General features: G+C 42.8%; 1 protein-coding gene across 15 annotated transcripts in view; it reads right to left on the reverse strand.

The window, feature by feature from the left end:
* Positions 1–13,811: 13,811 nt before the first annotated feature.
* Positions 13,812–19,995, reverse strand: part of SYNE1 (spectrin repeat containing nuclear envelope protein 1) — a 499,900-nt gene continuing 493,716 nt past the window's right edge. For 10 of the 15 annotated variants that reach the window (XM_037819664.1, XM_037819684.1, XM_037819730.1 and 7 more), the window contains one exon: positions 13,812–14,783. In XM_037819664.1, the coding sequence (XP_037675592.1) occupies positions 14,543–14,783 (241 nt within the window). In that variant the 3' untranslated portion in view covers positions 13,812–14,542. The remainder of the gene's footprint in view (positions 14,784–19,995) is intronic. The other 5 variants (XM_037819694.1, XM_037819713.1, XM_037819675.1 and 2 more) reach the window with 2 other exon arrangements.

Consider the following 19,995-nt stretch of genomic DNA (forward strand, 5'->3'; position numbering starts at 1 on the left):
TATATCTCTCTCCTTTATTTCTCTGTTGGTAGGGCTCCCTTTAGTATCTGAAGTAGGGCAGGTCTTTTATTAACAAAATCTCTCAGCATTTGTTTGTGAAAAATTTAAGTTCTCCCTCAAATTTGAAGGAGAGTTTTGCTGGATAAAGTATTCTTGATTGGAAATTTTTCTCTGTCAGAATTTCAAATATCTCATGCCACTGCCTTCTCACCTCCATGGTGGCCACTGAGTAGTCACTACTTAGTCTTAGGCTATTTCCTTTGTATGTGGTGAATTGCTTTTCTCTTGCTGCTTTCAGAACTTGCTCCTTCTCTTCAGTATTTGACAGTCTGATCAGAATATGTCTTGGAGTGGGTTTATTTGGATTTATTCTATTTGGAGTTCACTGGGCATTTATGCTTTGTGTATTTATATTGTGTAGAAGGTTTGGGAAGTTTTTCCCAACAATTTCTTTGAATACTCTTTCTAGACCTTTACCCTTCTCTTCCCCTTCTGGGACACCAATGAGTTTTATATTTGGACGTTTTATTTTATCTTTCATATCCCTGAGATCCATTTCGATTTTTTCAATTTTTTTCCCCATTCTTTCTTTTGTTCTTTCATTTTCCGTTCTGTGGTTCTCGAGGTTGCTGAGTCATTGTTCATTTTCCTCTAGACTTGTGTTATGAGTATCCAGAATCTTTTTAATTTTGTCAGCAGTTTCTTTTATTTCCATAAGGCCATCTATTTTTTTATTTACTCTTGCAATTTCTTCTGTATGCTCTTCTAGGGTCTTCTTCATGTCCTTTATATCCTGTGCCATGCTCTCATTGTTTGTCTTTAGTTCTTTGATTAATTGCTCCAAGTACTGTGTCTCCTCTGATCTTTTGATTTGGGTGTTTGGGTTTGGTTATCCATGTCATCTGTTTTTTTCATATGCTTTAGAACTTTCTGTTGTCTTTGGGCTCTTGGCATTTGCTTTACTTGACAGTGTTCTTTTAGGATATGAAGGATTATTCAGACACCAATCTCTAATTTGTCAAATCTACAGCTTGGTGGCATACACTTTCTCTAACTAACCAGCAGATGGCATCCGCGAGTTGCCTATTCCCCTCAAGTCAGTTCTCCCCAACTTTGTCTTTGTGGTGTGTGGGGGTCTGGTTCTTGTGGGGTCCAATTGGTGCACTAAGTTTGGGTATGTTGTTGGTGCAGTCCACCCTGAATGTGAGGTGTGTGTCTGAGTGGTTAGGAAGGCAGGGCAGCTTTAATAATCAAACCTCCCAGGTGTTCCTGGAGATTTAAGGCTGTTGCAAGGGTCTAAACCTTCACTTCAGTCTCACCACAGATTGTCTCTGCTGCTGACCCACAAGTCCTTGGTATTTGTGTAGGGTCCCTGGGATTTCTGAGTGGGTCCCTCTTCCCAGCTGTGTCCTTCCAGGGCCTCTGCTGAAGGAAGGCTGTGCTACGTCACAGTGCGTGCCATCCCTCAAGGGAAGCCCTGGGCCGCTGGGCCGCGCAGAGGCATTCTCGGCCTGCTATAAAGATGGCTGAATGGGGCATGTTAACCTCCCCCTTTTTGCATAGCTCTGCCTTCCCAGCTCTGGGACAACCAGCTGTGGGTGCGCAAAAGGCCACTGTCCACAGCTGTGGCTTGTGCGTGGTGTTGCAGGAAACACTTCCCATCACAATGGATCTCTTGGTGCAGCTCTGGTCTGGGGCTCCAGCGCTGAGCAGGAGCGCTCCCAGCCTGCTGGGAAGATGGCTGCAAGGGGTGTGCTTTTTTTCTCCTTTTGGCTCCCCTCTGCCCTCCCCACTCCGAGACAATTAGCAATGGGTCCACGAAAGGCTATCTTCCATGCCAGATAATGTGTTCACACAGCCTGTTCCCACCACGTTTCACTGTGTGGATCTCACGTTGTATCTGCAGCTGCTCCTGGTTTTTTTTTAAAAAAAGAACTAGTTCACCTCCAAACGCCAACCAACAGTTTCTATGCCGCTGGACATTCAGCAGGTTCACTCACTCATTCCAGAATGCAGACTCCTGGTTTCACCAAGTGCATGGTCCCTGTGGATTTAGCAGACCTTGTCCAGCTGGTGCATCGCTGGAACTGGTGTTCTGGGTCACTCTCTGGCTCTTATCTAGTATTTTTCACAGAGGTGTTTTTTTGCCCTGTCTCTCCTAGCCACCATCTTAAGTTCTCCTCTGTGTTCTTAAACTTAGATAATTTTTATTCAATTATCTGCAAGTGAACTTTTTTCTTCTGCCATCTTGAATTTGCTGTTGAGCCCTTCTAGTGAATTTTTCATTTCAGTTATTGTACATTTGACCCCAGAATAACAATTTATTTAGTTCTTTTAAAATAATTTCTGTCTCCTTATTGATAGTTTCTATTTGTTTATTAATTGTTATCATACTTTCCTTTAAGTCTTTAAACATGGTTTCCTTCAGTTGGTTATTTTGACATATTTATAATAGCTGTTTGAAGTCTTTGCTAAATCCAACATCTGGAGATACATAGTTTCTGCTGACATTTTTTTGTCCTCGGTACAAGTCACATTGTCCTATTTCTTTGCGTGTCTCATTTTTTTGTTGAATACCAAACATTTTAAATATCATATTGTAGTAACTAGGGATTCTGGTTTCCTTCCTTAAAGTTGTTGTTGCTCCTGTTTGTTTCCGTCTTAGTAACCCACTTGGGTTAAATACATGAAATCTGTCCTCTGATTTTCTGCTAGGTTTTTATTGTTCTTATTCTTGTTTTTATTTCTAAGCCTGACTTTCAAGGACCTGCCTCTGTGTCTGCATACCTTATTGGTCTTCCAATGATTAGACAGAGATTGTGCTCCAACCCGTTGAGCCAGTATCTTCTGCTGATGGAGCTATGTGTGTATAGGAGAGCAAATTCATGTTTTCAGGCTGTTTTCAGGTCTGACCCAGCTTTTTGCTGGGTTTTCCTCTGCACACATGCACATCCTCGGGGTCAGACAGGACGAAGTGTGTAGCTAGGTTGGGCATTTTGGTCTCCTGGTACATGTGCACAGCTTCAGCAAAAAATAGGCTTGCCACAACCATACTTCAGGCTATTATAGCTCTTGATCTTCCCTACTCATCTGTCAAATCAAGTGGCAGGAAGGTTGTCAGTCCTCATGGCCTGCCCTACTCAGTGCTGAGCAAAGTGTGGAGGGTGGGGGATAGGAGAAAACCCAAGCAAGAATGCCCCAAACCTGCACTGTTCTTACCCAAAGAAGTTCAGCAGATTTTCAAGTGCAAACATTTCTCAGATTGTTGTATGCCTTTGGTCAATTTCCAGAATGCTGAAATGGTTGTTTTTGCCCTCTTTGTTCAGCTTTATAGTTGCTGTTTGGAGAGGAGATTTGCCAGTCTGCTCGTACAGCATAGCTGAATGTTACGCTCTCCCTAAACACTGTCCTTTATTACCCTTCTCAGAATACCAAGGCATAGAGTTATCTGTGTTTGCCATGTATTATTTTTGGTGCTCATCAAGCTTTTGAGTGAATATTCAGCAATCTGTGAAACTTTAAAATCTATCTGTTGGAGTATGTCAAAGTCAGAAAGCCTGAATGGGGGTTGACTCAACTCATGCACTTGCTCACAATCTTAAGGCTTTGGGGAAATTTAAATCCAGAATTATCATATTTAGGTTTTCTTCCCCCAAAATATAGAATGTGCTACATGGGGAAGGAATATTTTTCCTAAATTTTACTATTTGGACTATGTGCACTAAGGAGCAAGGGAAGGAGCAGGGACAGGAATTCCAAGGTGGCCATCTCTGAACACTTTGCTAAGAGCCAGTCACCCTGACAGCCACTGGATGGATGGCACTCGGGGTGACCTTGATTCAATACTCTGCTAAGCCTTTCTGCAGCACAGCAACCCGTCATCAGCTCCCTTTCCATTGAGAAGCCAATAATTGTGGGAAAGACCAGTGAGAGGTTTGTGAGCTGGTAAACCTTTTTTATGGGATCATTGAATTCTAGAGCTTGCCTCAGGCTCAGTGGAGTTGAAACAGTAGAGAGTCTTGAGTGTTTCCACATTTACAATCAGAACATGTTTCCAAACCCAGCACCCCAGACCACAGGCAGGAGGGAAGGAGGAAGGGGCAAGGGGAGAACACAGGCTGCAGCAAGGGGCCATGCCAGGCCTCAGGGAGGTGTTTGTGCATCTGCACTGGCCCCTGGAGGATGCCAGGTGCAGAGCAGTTCATGAGGCTCAACCACAGGAAGGGAAGGCTGCCCTTCAAACGGAAGAGCAGATCGGAAGGTGCCAGAACTGGGGCTGTTAGATGATTCATCAAGAACAGGTTACCAGAATAGATGGTCTGTTTCTTTATCTTTGAATTGATTGTTAAATATTTAAAAGCACCCCTTATAATCCACAATCAGTTTTGTAAGGCTAAAGAAATGTGTATAAGGGAAAGCCTCAAGTGAGTTTCTGAAAAGACAAGGAGTATGGAGGGAGGAGTTTATTTTAATTTCTTGATGATGTTGGTAACAACTGGCCCAGAATCATTAAGATCTGAGTCCAAGAAGCAGTGAGACCTGGATTGTGGGCAGCTCCAGGTTTCTTCTTATGGAAAAAGCTGCTAAAATTTGGCCTCGGTTTGAAAAACAATTAAAAGTCTATACAAGGGAGCTTAGGGCATTATGGAGAATTTTTTCAAATGTTATCTGTGATTACACAGAAGCAGAAAGATAAAATAGATGTTGTCTTAGTTTCCTTGAACTGCTGTAAGAAAGTACTGCAAAATAGATGATTTAAAAAATAAACAGAAATATATTGTTCAGCTAGAAGTCTGAAATCACGGTGTTGGCAGGGCCGTGCTTCCTCTGAAGCCTGCAGGGTTCTGGTGGTGACTAGCTGGCCATCCGTGGCATAGTTTCAATCTCTGCTTCCATCACATGCCCATCTCCTTCTTCTACTGACTGAGTCCAAATTTCCTCTTCTTACAAGGACACAAGTCATATTGGATTAGGGCCAACCCTACCCCAGTTTGGCCTCATCTTAACTAATAACATCTTCAAAGACACCCATTCCCAGATAGTAAAATATTCACATGATTGTGGGTTAGGATTTAAACTTTTCTTTTGGGGGGACACCATCCATAATAGATTCCCTTTCAAACTTCCTGTGTCAGGTGTCCTGACTAATGAGCTCCTGTCCCCCAGTCTCAGGCCTGACTCCATTCCCAGCCCCTCCTGTCCCCCACCCCAGGCCCTCCTCTTCCTTAATGCCAGCTCTGCTCCTGTCCTCCAACTCCTGTCCTCCAGTGCTGCCCCTCTTGTCCTTCTACCCTAGCCCCCTCATGTCCTCCAGCCCTAACTCCATTCCTACCCCCTACCCCAACCCTCTCCTGGCCCCCAGCCCCAGGTCCCTCCCAGTCTCCAGCCCCCCTGGGATACTGGAGGGTCCAGATCTCAGCAGCTGCTGAGGCTGTTCAGGTCTCAGGAGCACCACAAAGCCCACCAAGGGAAGAAACTTCTTGGCAATGCCACAGGGGAAGTGTCAGGACCTTCTCAAGGCAGTAGCTTTGACAAATAAGGCTTCTCATCTGCAAACTCTGTCCCCTTCTTGGCCCCATACTTCCCATTTCCCCTCAGCTCTACAAAGCCACATGCACTCTCCCTGCCAAGGCAACTTAGTCCTGAGAAAACAGCTGTGCAGAGGGGCTTCTCATTCCTGAAGTCAGCAGGCAGCTGGGGGAACAGGAGCCTGTTGGCCTGGTAGGCCCCATGAGGACATGGACAATACAGCCTCCCAGAAGACAAAGCACTGCTCGTGCCTACAGCTCAGGGGAGAAGGCGCCATTTCCATTCTGAAGAAAAATGCTAAAGCTCTGCCCAACCCTACACCCAAATAAAATCACTCTGAAAACGTATGGAGCAAAAGAAAGCAGCTCTCTTCTTCAATTGCTCAAGCAAATACCACAGAGTGGGTGGGATAAAAGAATGGGAATTTATTAGATCATGGTTTTGAAGCTAGAATTCCCAATCAAGGCAGCATTGAGGTGATGCCCTCTTCCCGAAGACTGGCGTTCTGGGGCTGGCTGTTGGCGATCCTTGGTCCTGGGCTCCTCTGTCACATGGAAATGCATATGGCGGCCTCTCCTGGCCTTACATTTCTCTTTGGAGTTCCACTGATGTTCAGCTTCTGGCTTCTCCCTCTGTAGGCTTTCTCTCTCTTTGTCTGAATTTCATTCTACTTATAAAGGACTCCAGTAACAGGATTAAGACTCATCCTGATTGGTTGGGTCACACCTTAACTGAAGTAGCCTCATCAAAGATCCTACTTACCATGGGTCCACACTTACAGGAATGGATTAAGTTTATGAACATGTTTTTATGGAGTATACAGCTCCAAACCAGCACAGGTGTCACAGAAGTGCCTTCAGGGGAAGAACCCATGGAGCTGTCAGATGGAGGTTTGGCCGGAAAGAGAGCTCTCTGAAGAGGTGCTGTCAGGAGAGGGAGATCAAAAGGCCCCAAGGTCGCACCTGTCCTAGCTCTGCCACTAACTGTGCTAATCTTTGGGCAACTCAGTCTATTTCAAGGGTCAGCAAACTTTCTCTGTAAAGACGCAGATAGTAAGTGTTTTAGGCTTTGCAGGCTCCTTATGGTCTCTGTCACATTTTTTGGCTCATTTTTTGAGGCAGGCACTGTAATTATTCCGTTTTACCAAGGAGGAAACTGAGGAACAGAGAGGTTAAGACACTTGCTCAGGTTACACAGCTATGAAGTGGGAGGGCTGGGATTTAAGCCAGATTTGATTCCAGAGTCTATGCTACAGGTAAAGCTTCTCTAAGACCTGGACAAAAAGACTTTAAAATGTCCACATCCTATCAGTTTTCCTCTCTGATTAGCAGACTCTGTACGGGGGAAGAGGGGACTGAGCCCCAGGCAAAGCCAGGCTTGAGTGCACAGGCCCTTGGGGGAGGTTGCAATTAGGGGTGCTGGAAAGGAAAAGCAGAGGAGTACAGCTCCTTGGGGCTAAATGGAGAAGCTGCCTGGGACTTGGAGTCTTGTCAGTATCCCTTTTCGTTTCCCGCCGCCACGCTGCCCCTGGTCCACAGATTTCACCCGTTGAAAGGGTGACTTCTGGAGGAGGGTGGTAGTTTGGGAAGTATAAACAGAAACCCTATGTGGGGTTTTTTCTTGAAAAAATGACTCCCATTCAGACATCCCCTGAGGTTTACAGGTTCCCTGGTCAGGAGCCTCCTATTGCAAATCGGTTCCTTGCAACACCTTTGCAAACTCAAGATGAACACTGAGCAAGAAGGTGCTCATTAGTAGCTTGACATTTTTACCAAATGATCTATCACCATATATTCTGGGCATACTCCCCCCCCCCCCAAATTTTTTTAAACATTAAAAACCAAGTAAAATATGGTTTCCCCATGCAGGAACAGGGGTGCATTTTTCTTTGTCTATTTAAATGAACATTCTTATTTCAGCAGTTTGGATCTCAAAACCAAACCATGCTCCTTATCATATTTAAAACAATACAAAAGTTTTTAAACTAAAATCCTCTCTCCCTCCTGACTGTATCCACAATGGTAAGCCTTGAACTTCATGTATGTCTCTCCAAACATTTTCCTTGCTTTATACAATCACTATATACGCACATGGGTTTTCTCTCAACAAAAATAAGATCCTACCATACAAATTATTCAATACCTTCTTCCTTAATTTAGGAATATACAGTGAAAATCTGCCCTAATTGATACATAGATTGATTTCATCTTTTAAAAATAGTTGCACTGTAGTCCATACTATGTGTGCACTCTCATTTATTCAACAAGCTCCCTCTGACTGACATCTAGGCTGCTAAATAATAATGAAAACAGCTGCATCCCTGTCTAGTTCTTGTTTGGTTTGGGGACAATTGTCTATTCATTTGGAAAATGACAAAGTAGCTCCTTACTTCGCACCAAATAAAAAATGATTCCAGAGAGATTACAGACTTCCCAGAAGAAAATACAGGCAAATGACTATAATCTGGGAGTAAAAAGTCCTTCTTAAAATAATCCAGATGCTGTAAAAGATACACAGCCTGTCAGACTGATGAAATAAAAATTTGCAATTTCTGTGTGATGAAAGGAACTACATAAAATCAAGAAAAATGACACACAGGACTAATTTGTTTAATATTTACATGGTTCTTTAAAAATAATTTGAAAAAATAAAAAAAAAAGAGAAAAGAAAAATGTCCTAAGATAAAGCAAGCTACTCACAGAAGTAATCAAATGTAACAATTATCACATAAACCTGTTGGGGAAATGCAAATTTCAAAAGCAAGGAGCTACCCTCGCCCTCAACTGGCAGTATTTAAAAAATCTGGTTACACCTAGTTCAGCCCTTCCCAGAGTGGGAGTCACCTGGGGAGCTTCAAAAAAAAAAAAAAATCACTTCTCCAGAGACCACGATTTTATTGGTTTGGGAATTGCCCTGGGGCTAAATTATCAAAAGTTCCCTGAGAGCCTAATGTGCAGTCAGGGTCTGAGACCACTTTTCGAGCTCAAGGGAGGCTGTGAGGAAAGGGTTCTCGTCTCCATTATGGAGTGGGGGGGGGGGGGGACTAGAAATCATTGCAACTTTCTTAAACAGTAACCTGGAAGAATTTACTGAAAGTTAGAATGTACATACCTTTTGATGCAGTAATTCCTCCTTGAGCACTGCATCTTAGAGAAATAAAAATAGACATACATGCAAATATGTTTTATGCAGCATTGTTTTAACAGTAAAAAAAGCCTTGAGGAAAAACAAATGCTGAAAAAGAAAAAGACTGAGATGTGTTGTGCAGAGAAGAGGCATACGTATGTATTGATATGTCGGTGGAAAATTAAGTGAAAAATACAAGATATGGAAGAACAATAAAAAGATCCCATAAAAACACATATGTCTATGTTGTTTGAATAAGAAAACCAAAAGGCATGCAAAGGTAACATCAAATCGGAAAATGATCGAGAATGAAATAGGAAATTGTTCTGTTCATTTTTCTATAGAAAATAAGGGAATCTTTTGCAACTCAAACTACTGTTTCATTTTTTAACAATTAACTTTTATAACAGACACATCATATACACAGAGAAAGAAATGGTGCTGTCCTTAGATATATTAAACCTATACCAAAGTAACTAATAAAAATATATACAGTAATTGAGTATAATCCATTATGCTATAGACTGCTATAATTAAAAATAGCAATGGGCAGATAGATCAACAGCACAGGATGGATTTCAGAGTAAAGATCCAGATTTATGTGGAAATCTATCGTTTGGAGATGGTGGCATTGCGAGTCAGTTAGGGAGGGTGGGGAACTTGCTTACATTACTCGTCAATGTGCCAGCTGGAGAGAGTTAAATGGCTCCAAGATGGGGAAATCCTGGGGCAGGGGCTGGCCTGGAAGCCCGGTTCCAGAGCAGAAGTGGGCATTTCTAATGAGTTAGAATGCGTTAGGTGCTGCAGATGCTGCATGTCGGAGACCCACTCTTGGAGAGTCACCGGCCTTGGAAGAGCGACTTTTGGCAGAAAAACAACCTATTGCTACAGTTTCTGGTCCACCTGTAAATTCCACGTGTGTGTGTGTGTGTGTGTGTGTGTGTGTGTGTGTGTGTGTGTGTGTGTTGGAAAGCAGAGAGGAAGGGCAGTACTGAGTCCAGGAAATGTGGTTTTGAGTGGGGGGTAACTGCTTGCAAGTTGCTATTGGTGTTGGCAGCCACCTGGCAGCTGCACTCCTGGTGCAGCAACTGGCTCAAGAATGCGTCTAGCAGGGCATGCGTCATGCCAGATCTGATATTAACATCCAGCAGCTGATGTGGATTTCTTGTTGACCACCTGTGTACCCAATGCACTCCAATCTGCCAGCACAGCCTACAAAGGACTTTCTCCTCTCCATAGGAACCATGGTTTCCAAATTCAGTTATGCTCCTGTCCCTGTATTGGGCAACAGGTTTAAGAAATTAGCAAGGCTGATTCATTTTACTGTGAACTTCATATTTGAGAAAGATTGCATTTAAGGCCCCACTGGCTTCCTCAGCTCCCCAGATTAAATGGTCCTTGCTGTTCAGCCTGCGTTACAGTTTATTGCCCTGGTTTTTATTAGCTATTCTCAGCTCTCCAAACTCCCTAGTCTGCTGGTATGCAGAGTTCCAATGAATTCTTCTAGCTCCCACTCTCTGTCCAGCAACAGACAGGGTCGCTTTGGGTCCAAGAAGCACCACAGGAGGATACTTAGTGGAGACTGTATGACGCGCCACAATTCACCCAGTTCGTTCATTTCTCCCGTAAATGTGGAATATGGCCTCTCCCCCAAATGGAGGTTCCTCTTTGGTAGTCTCCAAGGGATTCCTGACTGATATTTTTAAAACTGGAGGGAGAGGTTAGAGAGAAGTCACAAACGGAAGAATTGAAGTCGTTCCTTTTAAGGCTCATCATCCCCGGGTCACTCAAGGTGTGGCAATCACAATGTATTATTAAAGCTAAAATTGAAATGACCACTCTCAGTAAAACATCTTCCCTCCTGCCCCGAATTACCTTCTTGGGCTGCAGGTGACTGAGCTGAAAATCGCCTCCCTGTCTATGAACCACTTACTTGTCTTGATTCCCACAGGCTCCCCCATGCTCTTCAAAAACGCAAATGCATTCCACTAAGGCATCAAACCGGGTGACAAAGAAGTCAAAGGGAGAGGAGATTTAATACCCCACTACCCCCACAGGACATAGTTTTTATTAGGTTCCCTTAGGTTGCCTTCATCCCGGGTTTCAGGACGTGGCTCGTGGGAAATGTCATCTTCTGTATGTCAAAGGCTCAGAGATGGTTGCTTTTACTGCATATTTAAACAAGAAGTTATGAGGGCCTTGCTGAGACTCGGCCACGAGGGAGCTTGGAGCAGTTCCTGCTGCATGGAAGAGGTTCAGTGAACACTTGTCATGAGTGGATACTGCTCAGCCCTGACACTTCTGAACCTACCGGCCCAATCTGAGAATATTTTGGGTTCCGCACAGTTCCCCATGGATCTGTTTGGTGATAGCGATGGTGGGCTGGTAGGCACAAGGACAGAGAACCAAACTATTCAGGGTGCTCTCAGGCCCGTTCTGACCACCCTTCAGAGTCCCTATTTCCTGGGCCTGACAGCTTTCATGACTCAAGTTACTCCATTGTTCTTTACTTTATGATGTTTTATGCGGCTTGTCAATAAGACTTTGTAGCTGTAATTTCTTAATATTTGGCCCCAGGGTCTACCACAATCTGTCTTCGTATAGTAAATCCCAGTGTTCGGTTGGCTGAGTTTACCATCCATGTCTTTTCAAGGTTTCTCCTCTCATTTCTTACAAAAACAAGGAAAGCTGCTACCGCCCCATTTTTCAGGAGCCAGCATTCCCGTGCTCCAAGCACAATTTCCCTGAAGACCTTTTGGTTCTCCCTGGATTTCTTAGTTTAAGTCCCTATTTTTGCTTCCTCTTTCTTTGTTTTAGCTTCATGGGTTTTCTCTTTCTTGCCTTTTCTAACATTTCCTTTTAGCTTGCTCACATCTTATTACCCAAATGTTGTCTATCTTACCCTTGCCTGTCAATTGATCATTTCTTTGCCCACAGCCACTTACCTAGGGCATCACCTCCTATCTCTGGCCACTGCTGAGCTCCCGACAGTCCTCAATCCAGAAATGGGAGCCTCTTAACAGCCACTGGCATCCTTTGATCCCTCAAGATTCTTTACAACTCTCACCTCCTCCATGAAGCCCTTGGATGAACACATCCCCTTTCTCTGTTGCCAGGCAGCTGCTGGGTTCAGGGAGGATGTTCCTAAGTTTAACCATTGTTCCCCTCCCTCAGAAGGCATTTGGGGTTGTGAGGGCTCTGGGAGGAGGTTCTATTCTCACCTGCAACTGGCTTGAAACTGTTCAGGCTGGCTGAACATTCACCTGGGAGAAAGCAATGACCATATGGCTTCAATGCTGACTCTCACCAGGGCCTCCTACTTGCTTCATGTTCCAACATTTCCCTGATTAAGCCTTCAGAAACTTTAGTGGGAATGCATGTCATGCTCCCTGTGGGGTGTTTCCCGCCATTTAGAAAGACACAAGTGGGACTATCCTCTAAGACTTTTCTGCATCAAAATCAAATGATTAAGCTTTGATTCTTCAGTGATGGGAGATGCCTAGTAAGTCAGTTAATTGTAATGTTAAGAAGAAACAGCCCTGAAGTCTCCTTTTGCTTGCCTTTTCCATGACTAGCATCTCACTGGTGTCTTCCACGGCAGTGGCAATGTGAGTCTGTCAAAGGGCTAGAATAGGGAGGTAAGACCACTATTTCCAGCTATTTGGAACAGGAGTGATGGGTGAGGCTCGAGTTGCGACCCTCCAGGTAAGGGCACAGGTGACCTTCACTTATAATCTCCTCCACAATCACACCCTCCAGAAACAGGAAGGTGGTTAAGTGTGCTCAACATGGGCTTGTCCTCTTTACAAAATAACAATGCTCAGCTCCCTGAAGGGGGATTACAGGGTAAAAAAAGAGATAGGAATGACATGATGGTAGAAATCAGCACACGTATGATAGAAATCCCGCAGAAGAAAAGCTCAGCAGAGGAAAGTCTTAAACATGGTCTAAAAGGATACAGGATCATAGTCAAGAAGGCTTGTGAGCTGAGTCTTGTGAGGGAGGAGAGCAGGTGGTGATAAAAAGGGAAGCAAGAAGGTATAGTCTAGGGAGTTTTTCAACATTAGAATGAATAAAATCACCCCAGACATCATTCCAAATGCAAACTTCCAGGCTCTAACTCAAGAGACTGAATTAGAAGTTCTGAAGTGAGCCCAAGAACCGGGCAGCTTAATAAGCCCCAGGATCTCGAGTTGAGATCTAGTTGAGATGACAGTCAGGTTGCGTTCTTCATGGCAAAACGACGGAAGGCAGTTCAGGTAATTGTGAGTTTTGCAGTTTGGGTAAAAGGCTCAATTTAGAGCAGCGTTTGTGAACTCAAACGTCAACACAGACTAGGCTTTATGGCAATGACAGAAGATGAGAGGATGAAAGTGCAACTATAAAGACTGTTCCTATTCTTAAAGGGAGGAGATGCTCAGCTCTAGCCAATTTCTGCCATTCTGGAATCTGATGCACCCAGGACACCAGAGCATTCAATTGCTAAGAGGAGCCTGAAACCTGGGTTTTAGGGGAATACTCCCTCCAATTATAAGTGATAGATTAAAACACCACCAAGGCTGAATAATTCTTTGTCAGAGGGCCACTAGTTGGCAAGATCAAAGGCACAGAATGAAATCTTACTATAGACAGATTTGAATGACCAATTAAAAGTTGTATTTTATCTGGTAGACGTTGAAAAACAATAGAAGGCAAAGAAGGAATCTGAAAACGAGTCCTTTAACAAAATGAATGTGGCTGTTGTGTGCTCTTGGGGTGGAGAGGAGGGGCTAGTAGGCTAGGAGGGTTTTCACCTGTGCAAAGGGAATAGAAAGAAAGGAGAGCATAAAAGATGATGTGAAGAAGGAATTCATGAAATTTGATTGGCTGTGGGAGGAGGCGGGGGCAAGGAATCATCCAAATATGAGTTTTTCCAGGTTGCTCCTTCCCTGCACAACTGGAAGAGATGGAACCACTTTTCTTGGATCCTTTACATCTAAATACAGTACACCCTTCTTCTAACCATCCCTGACCCTTAATATATACTTACTTTCCATGTTAATTTCTTCTATAAAACAAAAGAAGGAAAGAAAATTTAGGTTGCGTTCTGATGAGTGCCTGCTTACTAGGGAAATTTAGCATCATTTCTTTAGGAGAAAAAAAAAGAACAGACAAAATATTTCACAGTATCTATAATAAATGCAAAGAAATCAATATACAAACAAAACTTGGCTTTAGCAAACTGTACATACATAAATATGTTTTTGTTTTACTTTAACATTCAACATTTTTTAACATATATGTTTCCATGATCTTATTTATTACATCCAGTTTTTTCTTTATATCTTTAAAAAAAGTGCCTTTTAGATTTACAGCAAAGGTTAGACCATCATGCCCAAAAGGAAAACAAGGTAAAAAGGAAGCTGCCATATAAGCTTTAAAAAATTGTATGTTACACTGTTCTAAAATCTCTCCAGCACTGGGTGGTTGGTAGATTGTGCAATGTTGACATGACGCTCAGGGAGGACCCTTTATGGGATGGATGGAGCAGCACCGTAAGCGGCTGCCCACACGTCCACTCAAGTCCTTGGCTGTGCAGAGAACGGGCCACAGGCCCCGGATTCCTGTGCATGGTGGACTTTGGAGGTCCATCCTCTTAAATCTTTAGTGCTTTGGGTCAGAGTTTTAAACTGAAATTTCTTCTCAGCCTTTTTGCATCTGTTTGCTCTCCTCCCATCTGTTTCTCATCCAGCCCTGAAGCCACGTTTTAAGCCCAGGGGACACAGAGGAGCTAAAGCTGTCACACAGAAGTTAACTGACAAGATGAAGGTCCTCTTCTTGATGGCTTGGGATTGCTTTCAGCCGAGGCCTATGCTCCCAGCACTTCTGCCGTCAGCAGCTGCTGGGTTCACAGTGGAGGAGGGCCGTTGGTGTATCTGAGCATGGGGTGGAACGATCGGGCAAAATTGTTGGAGTGGGCACAACTGTAGTCTTCCTCGGACACTGGCACAAGGCAGGCGAGCCCGAGGAGGAGGAGCAGGAGGAGCTGAATGGGAAGGGCGGCTCTGAGGACTCTGAACAGAAAGGCTCGGCTGGACCGAGAGGGCCGGGGCTCAAAAAGGGAGGAATCGGAGCCACCTTTTGTGGACCTGAGAGAAGAATCAACACAAATAACTCAAATAACTCAAGTGTTGGATGGATGTTGCCTTTTGCTTCCGCGCCTTCCTGGAAGCTACAGGGCTACGCCAAACCCAACCCAACCTGGCAATTAGCTGCCAGCAGTCAGCAGTAGACCCAGGCCATTTCCCCACCTCAACCTAAGTGTTGGGTGGAAATAGCACTGACAAAAAAGAAACATTTAGTCAGTCAACTACTGGCAACCGATCGATATTCAAATTCTACTCATGTTACCCCTTAATTTGGTAAAACATTTTGAATTAACAAAGATAACTGCTCTACACAAGTTTTCCCAGAATAAATTAACTAGATCCAGGATAATTAAAAAAAATTTTTTTAAGAGTATCAGGAGTACCGTTAGGCAAAATTGTTGTCAAAGTCATACAGACTATCCCACTAAGCCATCCTGGATATGCCAAAACACATGCAATATGTCTAGGCACAGCCCCATCATTTTTCAGACTCAGTTAATCTTAGCATGTACCCTGGTTTCATTTTGCACTGAATCAGCAACTGGCCCTGACGTTACTGGGTTCCAAAGCTGTGTGGATGAGGCGTGGTGCTGGGTCCATTTGCAGAGCCCTGGTCTTGAAAGACCCAGATTCTAGGCTGATCTTGTCACTTACTTGCTCTGTGACTTTGGGAAATGAACACAACTTTTCTGAAGAAGATGGATTGTCATCATGAAGTTCCCTTCTAGATTTAAAATTCCAAGTTTTTCTAACTCACTTTGTCTCCCTTTTAAGTAGTGTATTAGAGATTAAACATGAATTTCAGAATTCATAGGAAAGACTGCCTGTGAATTATTGAACATGGAAGTGGGTTCTGGGTTGGCTGCCTCGGTCTTTTCTGTGTGAACCTCCATTAACATTTTATTTGGTAATCAGTGGAAAGACGGAAAGAGAAATGTCATTTACAAGAGGCATTTGTGTATACACACAAAGACACACACACACACACACAAGACCATAGGAGCAAAATAATAGCTGTACAAGGACACACATTTCCATAGTAAGAATTCCCTAATGGTTTTAAGCCCAATGGGTAAGGGCATTGAATGTGAGGCCACTGGAGAAAAACGAAGGGGTCAAAACTTTATTGGTAACTCTATACTTTGCTCCTAACAAAACACTTTGTTTATAGCTTTCCTATTAGCTGCTGAATTCTGAAGGCAGATAATACTGGCAACAGTGGGGGATAAGGGAGGGAACCAGAGAAAATAAATGTAAAATGAAAACCAGATATTATCCCCCATAAAAAGGAATGAAAGGATTCCTCCAAACTCTCTTGTTAAACCAGCAAACAAAGATAGGGCACAGATAGCCTGGCCCAGTGGAAACCCCAAGCAGCCATGTACCACCCTGTGTTTCTACTATGGTTGTTGAGTAATGAAAAACAAATCACTGGCCTAAATTGGAAACTTGCTCTTTTCTGAATTCCAGCATTAATGACTGCACAACCTTGAACAATGTGCTTTATCTCTAAGTGCCATTCTCTTCTCTCAAATTACACTAGGTGGTTTTCCAGCTTGAAAGTTCCATGTGTTATATCTCTTACATCTTCTACTAATTGGTCAGAGTAAACAGTCTTCCATCTAGGAGGCCACAAGGGTTCAATCACCATCTAGTGGCCAAACTCATTAACCGTCCTTATTCCGTGACCAATGATTCATGAGCCGAATGGGAAAATTGGATATTTTACGAAACTATAGTTGAGCATGGAAGTCATAGAGGTTGCATCTCTAGTAACCTAATTGACAAAATATTAATTATAATTTTTATAATGATAAATAATAATTTATAATACAATTATTATTGTAAAATATTCACGGCGAGAGAATATCTACTCCATCGCCTAATTTATAGGTGAGTAGCTCAGGATAGTTAACACTTCTTCTAATTGCTAAGTAGTGCACTAAGCATCCATCTTGGGTTCTCTAATTAAATCCCTACAACAGTCCTCTGAGGTTTGTATTCACTGTCTTCACTTTATAGATGAAGAAAGAGGCTCAGAGAAGTAAAACAACTTGCTCAAGTTTACACAGCTAGCGAGTGGCAGAATTGTATTTTAAATCCCAGAATCTATTCTCTAGATGATGGGTAAGTGACCTGCCCCAAATCCCACAATCTTTTAGGAGCTCAGGGTTCCAAAGCTGCCGCCTGCCACATGCAATGCCTGTTGGTGTTGTTTGGTGAAGTGAATGCTGGTCTTGCCATTGCTACTTACGTCTCAGGTATATCTCATGTAGAAGCAAATAAGAGAGTATCTGCAGTACATTAGTGAGAAGTGAGTAGTTTCCTAACGTCTAAAATAAATGCCTCTATTATAAAGGCTCACAAAATTACACTGATGATCTCATCAATGCATGGACATGGGAACACTTTGTTCTGAGGCAGCTGAATAATCTTGGGCAAGTAAATGAGTGTCTCTGGCCCTCAGTTTTCTTACCTGCAAAGAAGGGGAATGAATTCATGTTCTGAAATCTTGTTAGCTCTGGTGGTTTGTGATTCAATGGTTGGCCTTGAAGTGTCTTGAGAAGGACCTATGAACTCTGGCTTGAATCTTTTTTCAAAATATCCTTCCCTCAACCTAAGAGTATGTCCTGGCAAACACCATTCACCATTCACCGGCTGAGTTACACAGGACAGAAGAGAGCTCCAGGTTTCCTCAATGTTAAATATCTGAATAAAATGAATGAAATTTCTAACTGACTTTGTTTTCTTCAGGGGACATTTAAGGATTTTAGTGATGGGCAGATTTGTACATGTAATTGATAATACAATTGGACTGACAGAGTTGAAGAGCCCCTGTTTGTCAATTATTAGCTTCTTTGAACAATTAGGTCAAAGGTTAAGATCTGAACAAGGGCTGCACATGGAAGAGGCCATTCCTGAGAAAAACCAGAAAGGTCACATTTTGGAAAACAGGCTCATATGTTACAGGGTCCATTGAAGGACATCAGAGAATTTCTTATTAAAATTTAATTACCACATGCCTTCTAATGTTAAAGAATGCCAAGCTAGGGAGAAGTAATGGGCTGAGACAGGGACAAACAGAACACAATAGTGCTTAATGATCTTCCATGCACTTGACTGCTCCTGAAAATGTCCAATCTATCCACTGAGAAAACAAGCCCACTCCCTCGGAGCAATCACATTTCAACATGCCCAGCTTTGTCTCTTCTTTAGGGTGAATCTGTTCTAGAGCTTTTAATATCAACAGGTTAATTAATGATAGCAGGGTAACAGGTACTTTTGATATTTATCCACTGACCTTAAGTTTGAATCTAAGTTTCAAGAGTTTGGGGAAAGTCTCCAAGGGAAAGAACAAAGACAATGTGTTTAGTTACTCTTCTCTCTCCTCTGGTCTTATTACAAACATAGATGACAGTTTAGTTTGGGTCTATATAAGAACAATTAAATATGCCAACTTATTTGGGTAATTTAATCAATGGGGATATTTCTGGATGATTCTGTTCAGAAAAATGTGTTTATTGTCTACAACTGAATATTTTATGATTTTTCTCACTCCCTTCGCTCCTCCAAATTTTTGATAAACAATTGCCCAGGAATTGTTTCCCAAAATCCATGTAGTATGGGCAAAGGCCGGGGTGGGGGCAAGGGGGGTTGCTGCTAGGTGAGGGAGGAATACACAATGACACACGCAATAAAGTAAGATGAATACATGTGAGAAGCCTGACTACTGTATATAGAGCATGACTCACAATGAACATTTTACACAATCAGGGAAAGTGGCAAAAGTTAATTCTGTGCACATGTCCTCGAAACCCAGGTGAAAAGAAACTTCAATTCATTTTGTTACTTGTAGGCTAATGTTGGCAGTATCGTAACAGGAATTCATTGTGGCAATAAAACAGCTATAGGTCCAAGGAAATTTCTAGGTTATCCATGACCTCAGTGTCTGTTCTTGTATGAATAGTGTTTGAAAACCAATGCATTTCCTCCATATGTGGCTCAGAAGATAGGTTTACAGAATCAATTTAGGACTCTAGACTCCTTTTATATCCAACCCAATGTTCTGTCTAGTCTGAAGCTATCTCAGCAGCCTGTGGTGGTTCAGGTCCAGGAACTGGAGTTTAAAGCATTTTCCCCAACAGCCCTTCAACAGAGTAGAGCAGTTAACAAGCTAGGATCCAGAATCAGGTGAGATCTGGATTTACATCATAAATCTTGGGGAAGTCTTCACGTCTTCTATTCTTCCATTGCCTTATCTACAAAATGGGGAATGTAACCATGTCACATATAAGGCTGGGAAGGCTGAATTGAGGTAACATATGTAAAATGTTTAGCATGGTACTTAGAATGCCCTAAGTGGTAAATAAAGATAGCAACTTGTTGTTACCAGTATTATTTTACCAAGGGTGTGCTGACTCCTATCTGGTGATTGGCTGGTTCCAGGACAGGTTCCTCATGTACTAATAGTGCTTACAGAGATAGGCTGCATTTCCCACAGGCCTGACCTGTTACCTGTAACCACGGGGAATGGGGACCTCCAAAGAGCAAAAGGGAAACCTCCTGGAGCTGTCCCCAGGGCCGACTGCCAGCCTGCCTGAGAGGGCTGCTCTATGTCAAGGATCTTTGAATGCTTTAAATTAATAGATCCCCAAGATAGAGCCTGAGAAAAAAGACTAAAAACAAATTCTATGAGATGAAATAATATTTACGGTGAGGGCCTGGCTTCCATGCAAAAACAAAACAAAAAAACAAAACAAACCCCACTGCACTTGCTTAAATATATTTGTTACTTTGTACTGAATTTTTGTCCTCCTTTTCCATGTTGTAGGCAGGCACTTGGCACTTCTCATTTCATCTTAGTTTTCTGTGCAGATGGTGCCAGAGACTAAAGGTGTCCAGGGCCATTTTGCATTTTACAACGCTAAGCTTTAGAATGACGTCATCAGTTCACACCACCAGATTGCAGAGCAATTATTCCTTTGCTCTCTCTGGAAAATTGAGAAGGGAATCTTCCCATTGGTCAACTCCAACTAATCTATAGTTTTGAAGAATTATTGGTGATAGGGTTATAAAATTTTAGACCAGAAGGGGTGAGGAAAGTCCCAGCAGGATCGTCACCAGCTCTGCTTCAAAAAGCATGCTTCTAAAACATATTTAATCTCAAATAAAAGTTATGAATGTCTGCACAGATTTTTTTTTTCATATGTTA

This window comes from Choloepus didactylus, chromosome 2, assembly GCF_015220235.1.
Source record: "Choloepus didactylus isolate mChoDid1 chromosome 2, mChoDid1.pri, whole genome shotgun sequence".
Taxonomy (NCBI): domain Eukaryota; kingdom Metazoa; phylum Chordata; class Mammalia; order Pilosa; family Megalonychidae; genus Choloepus; species Choloepus didactylus.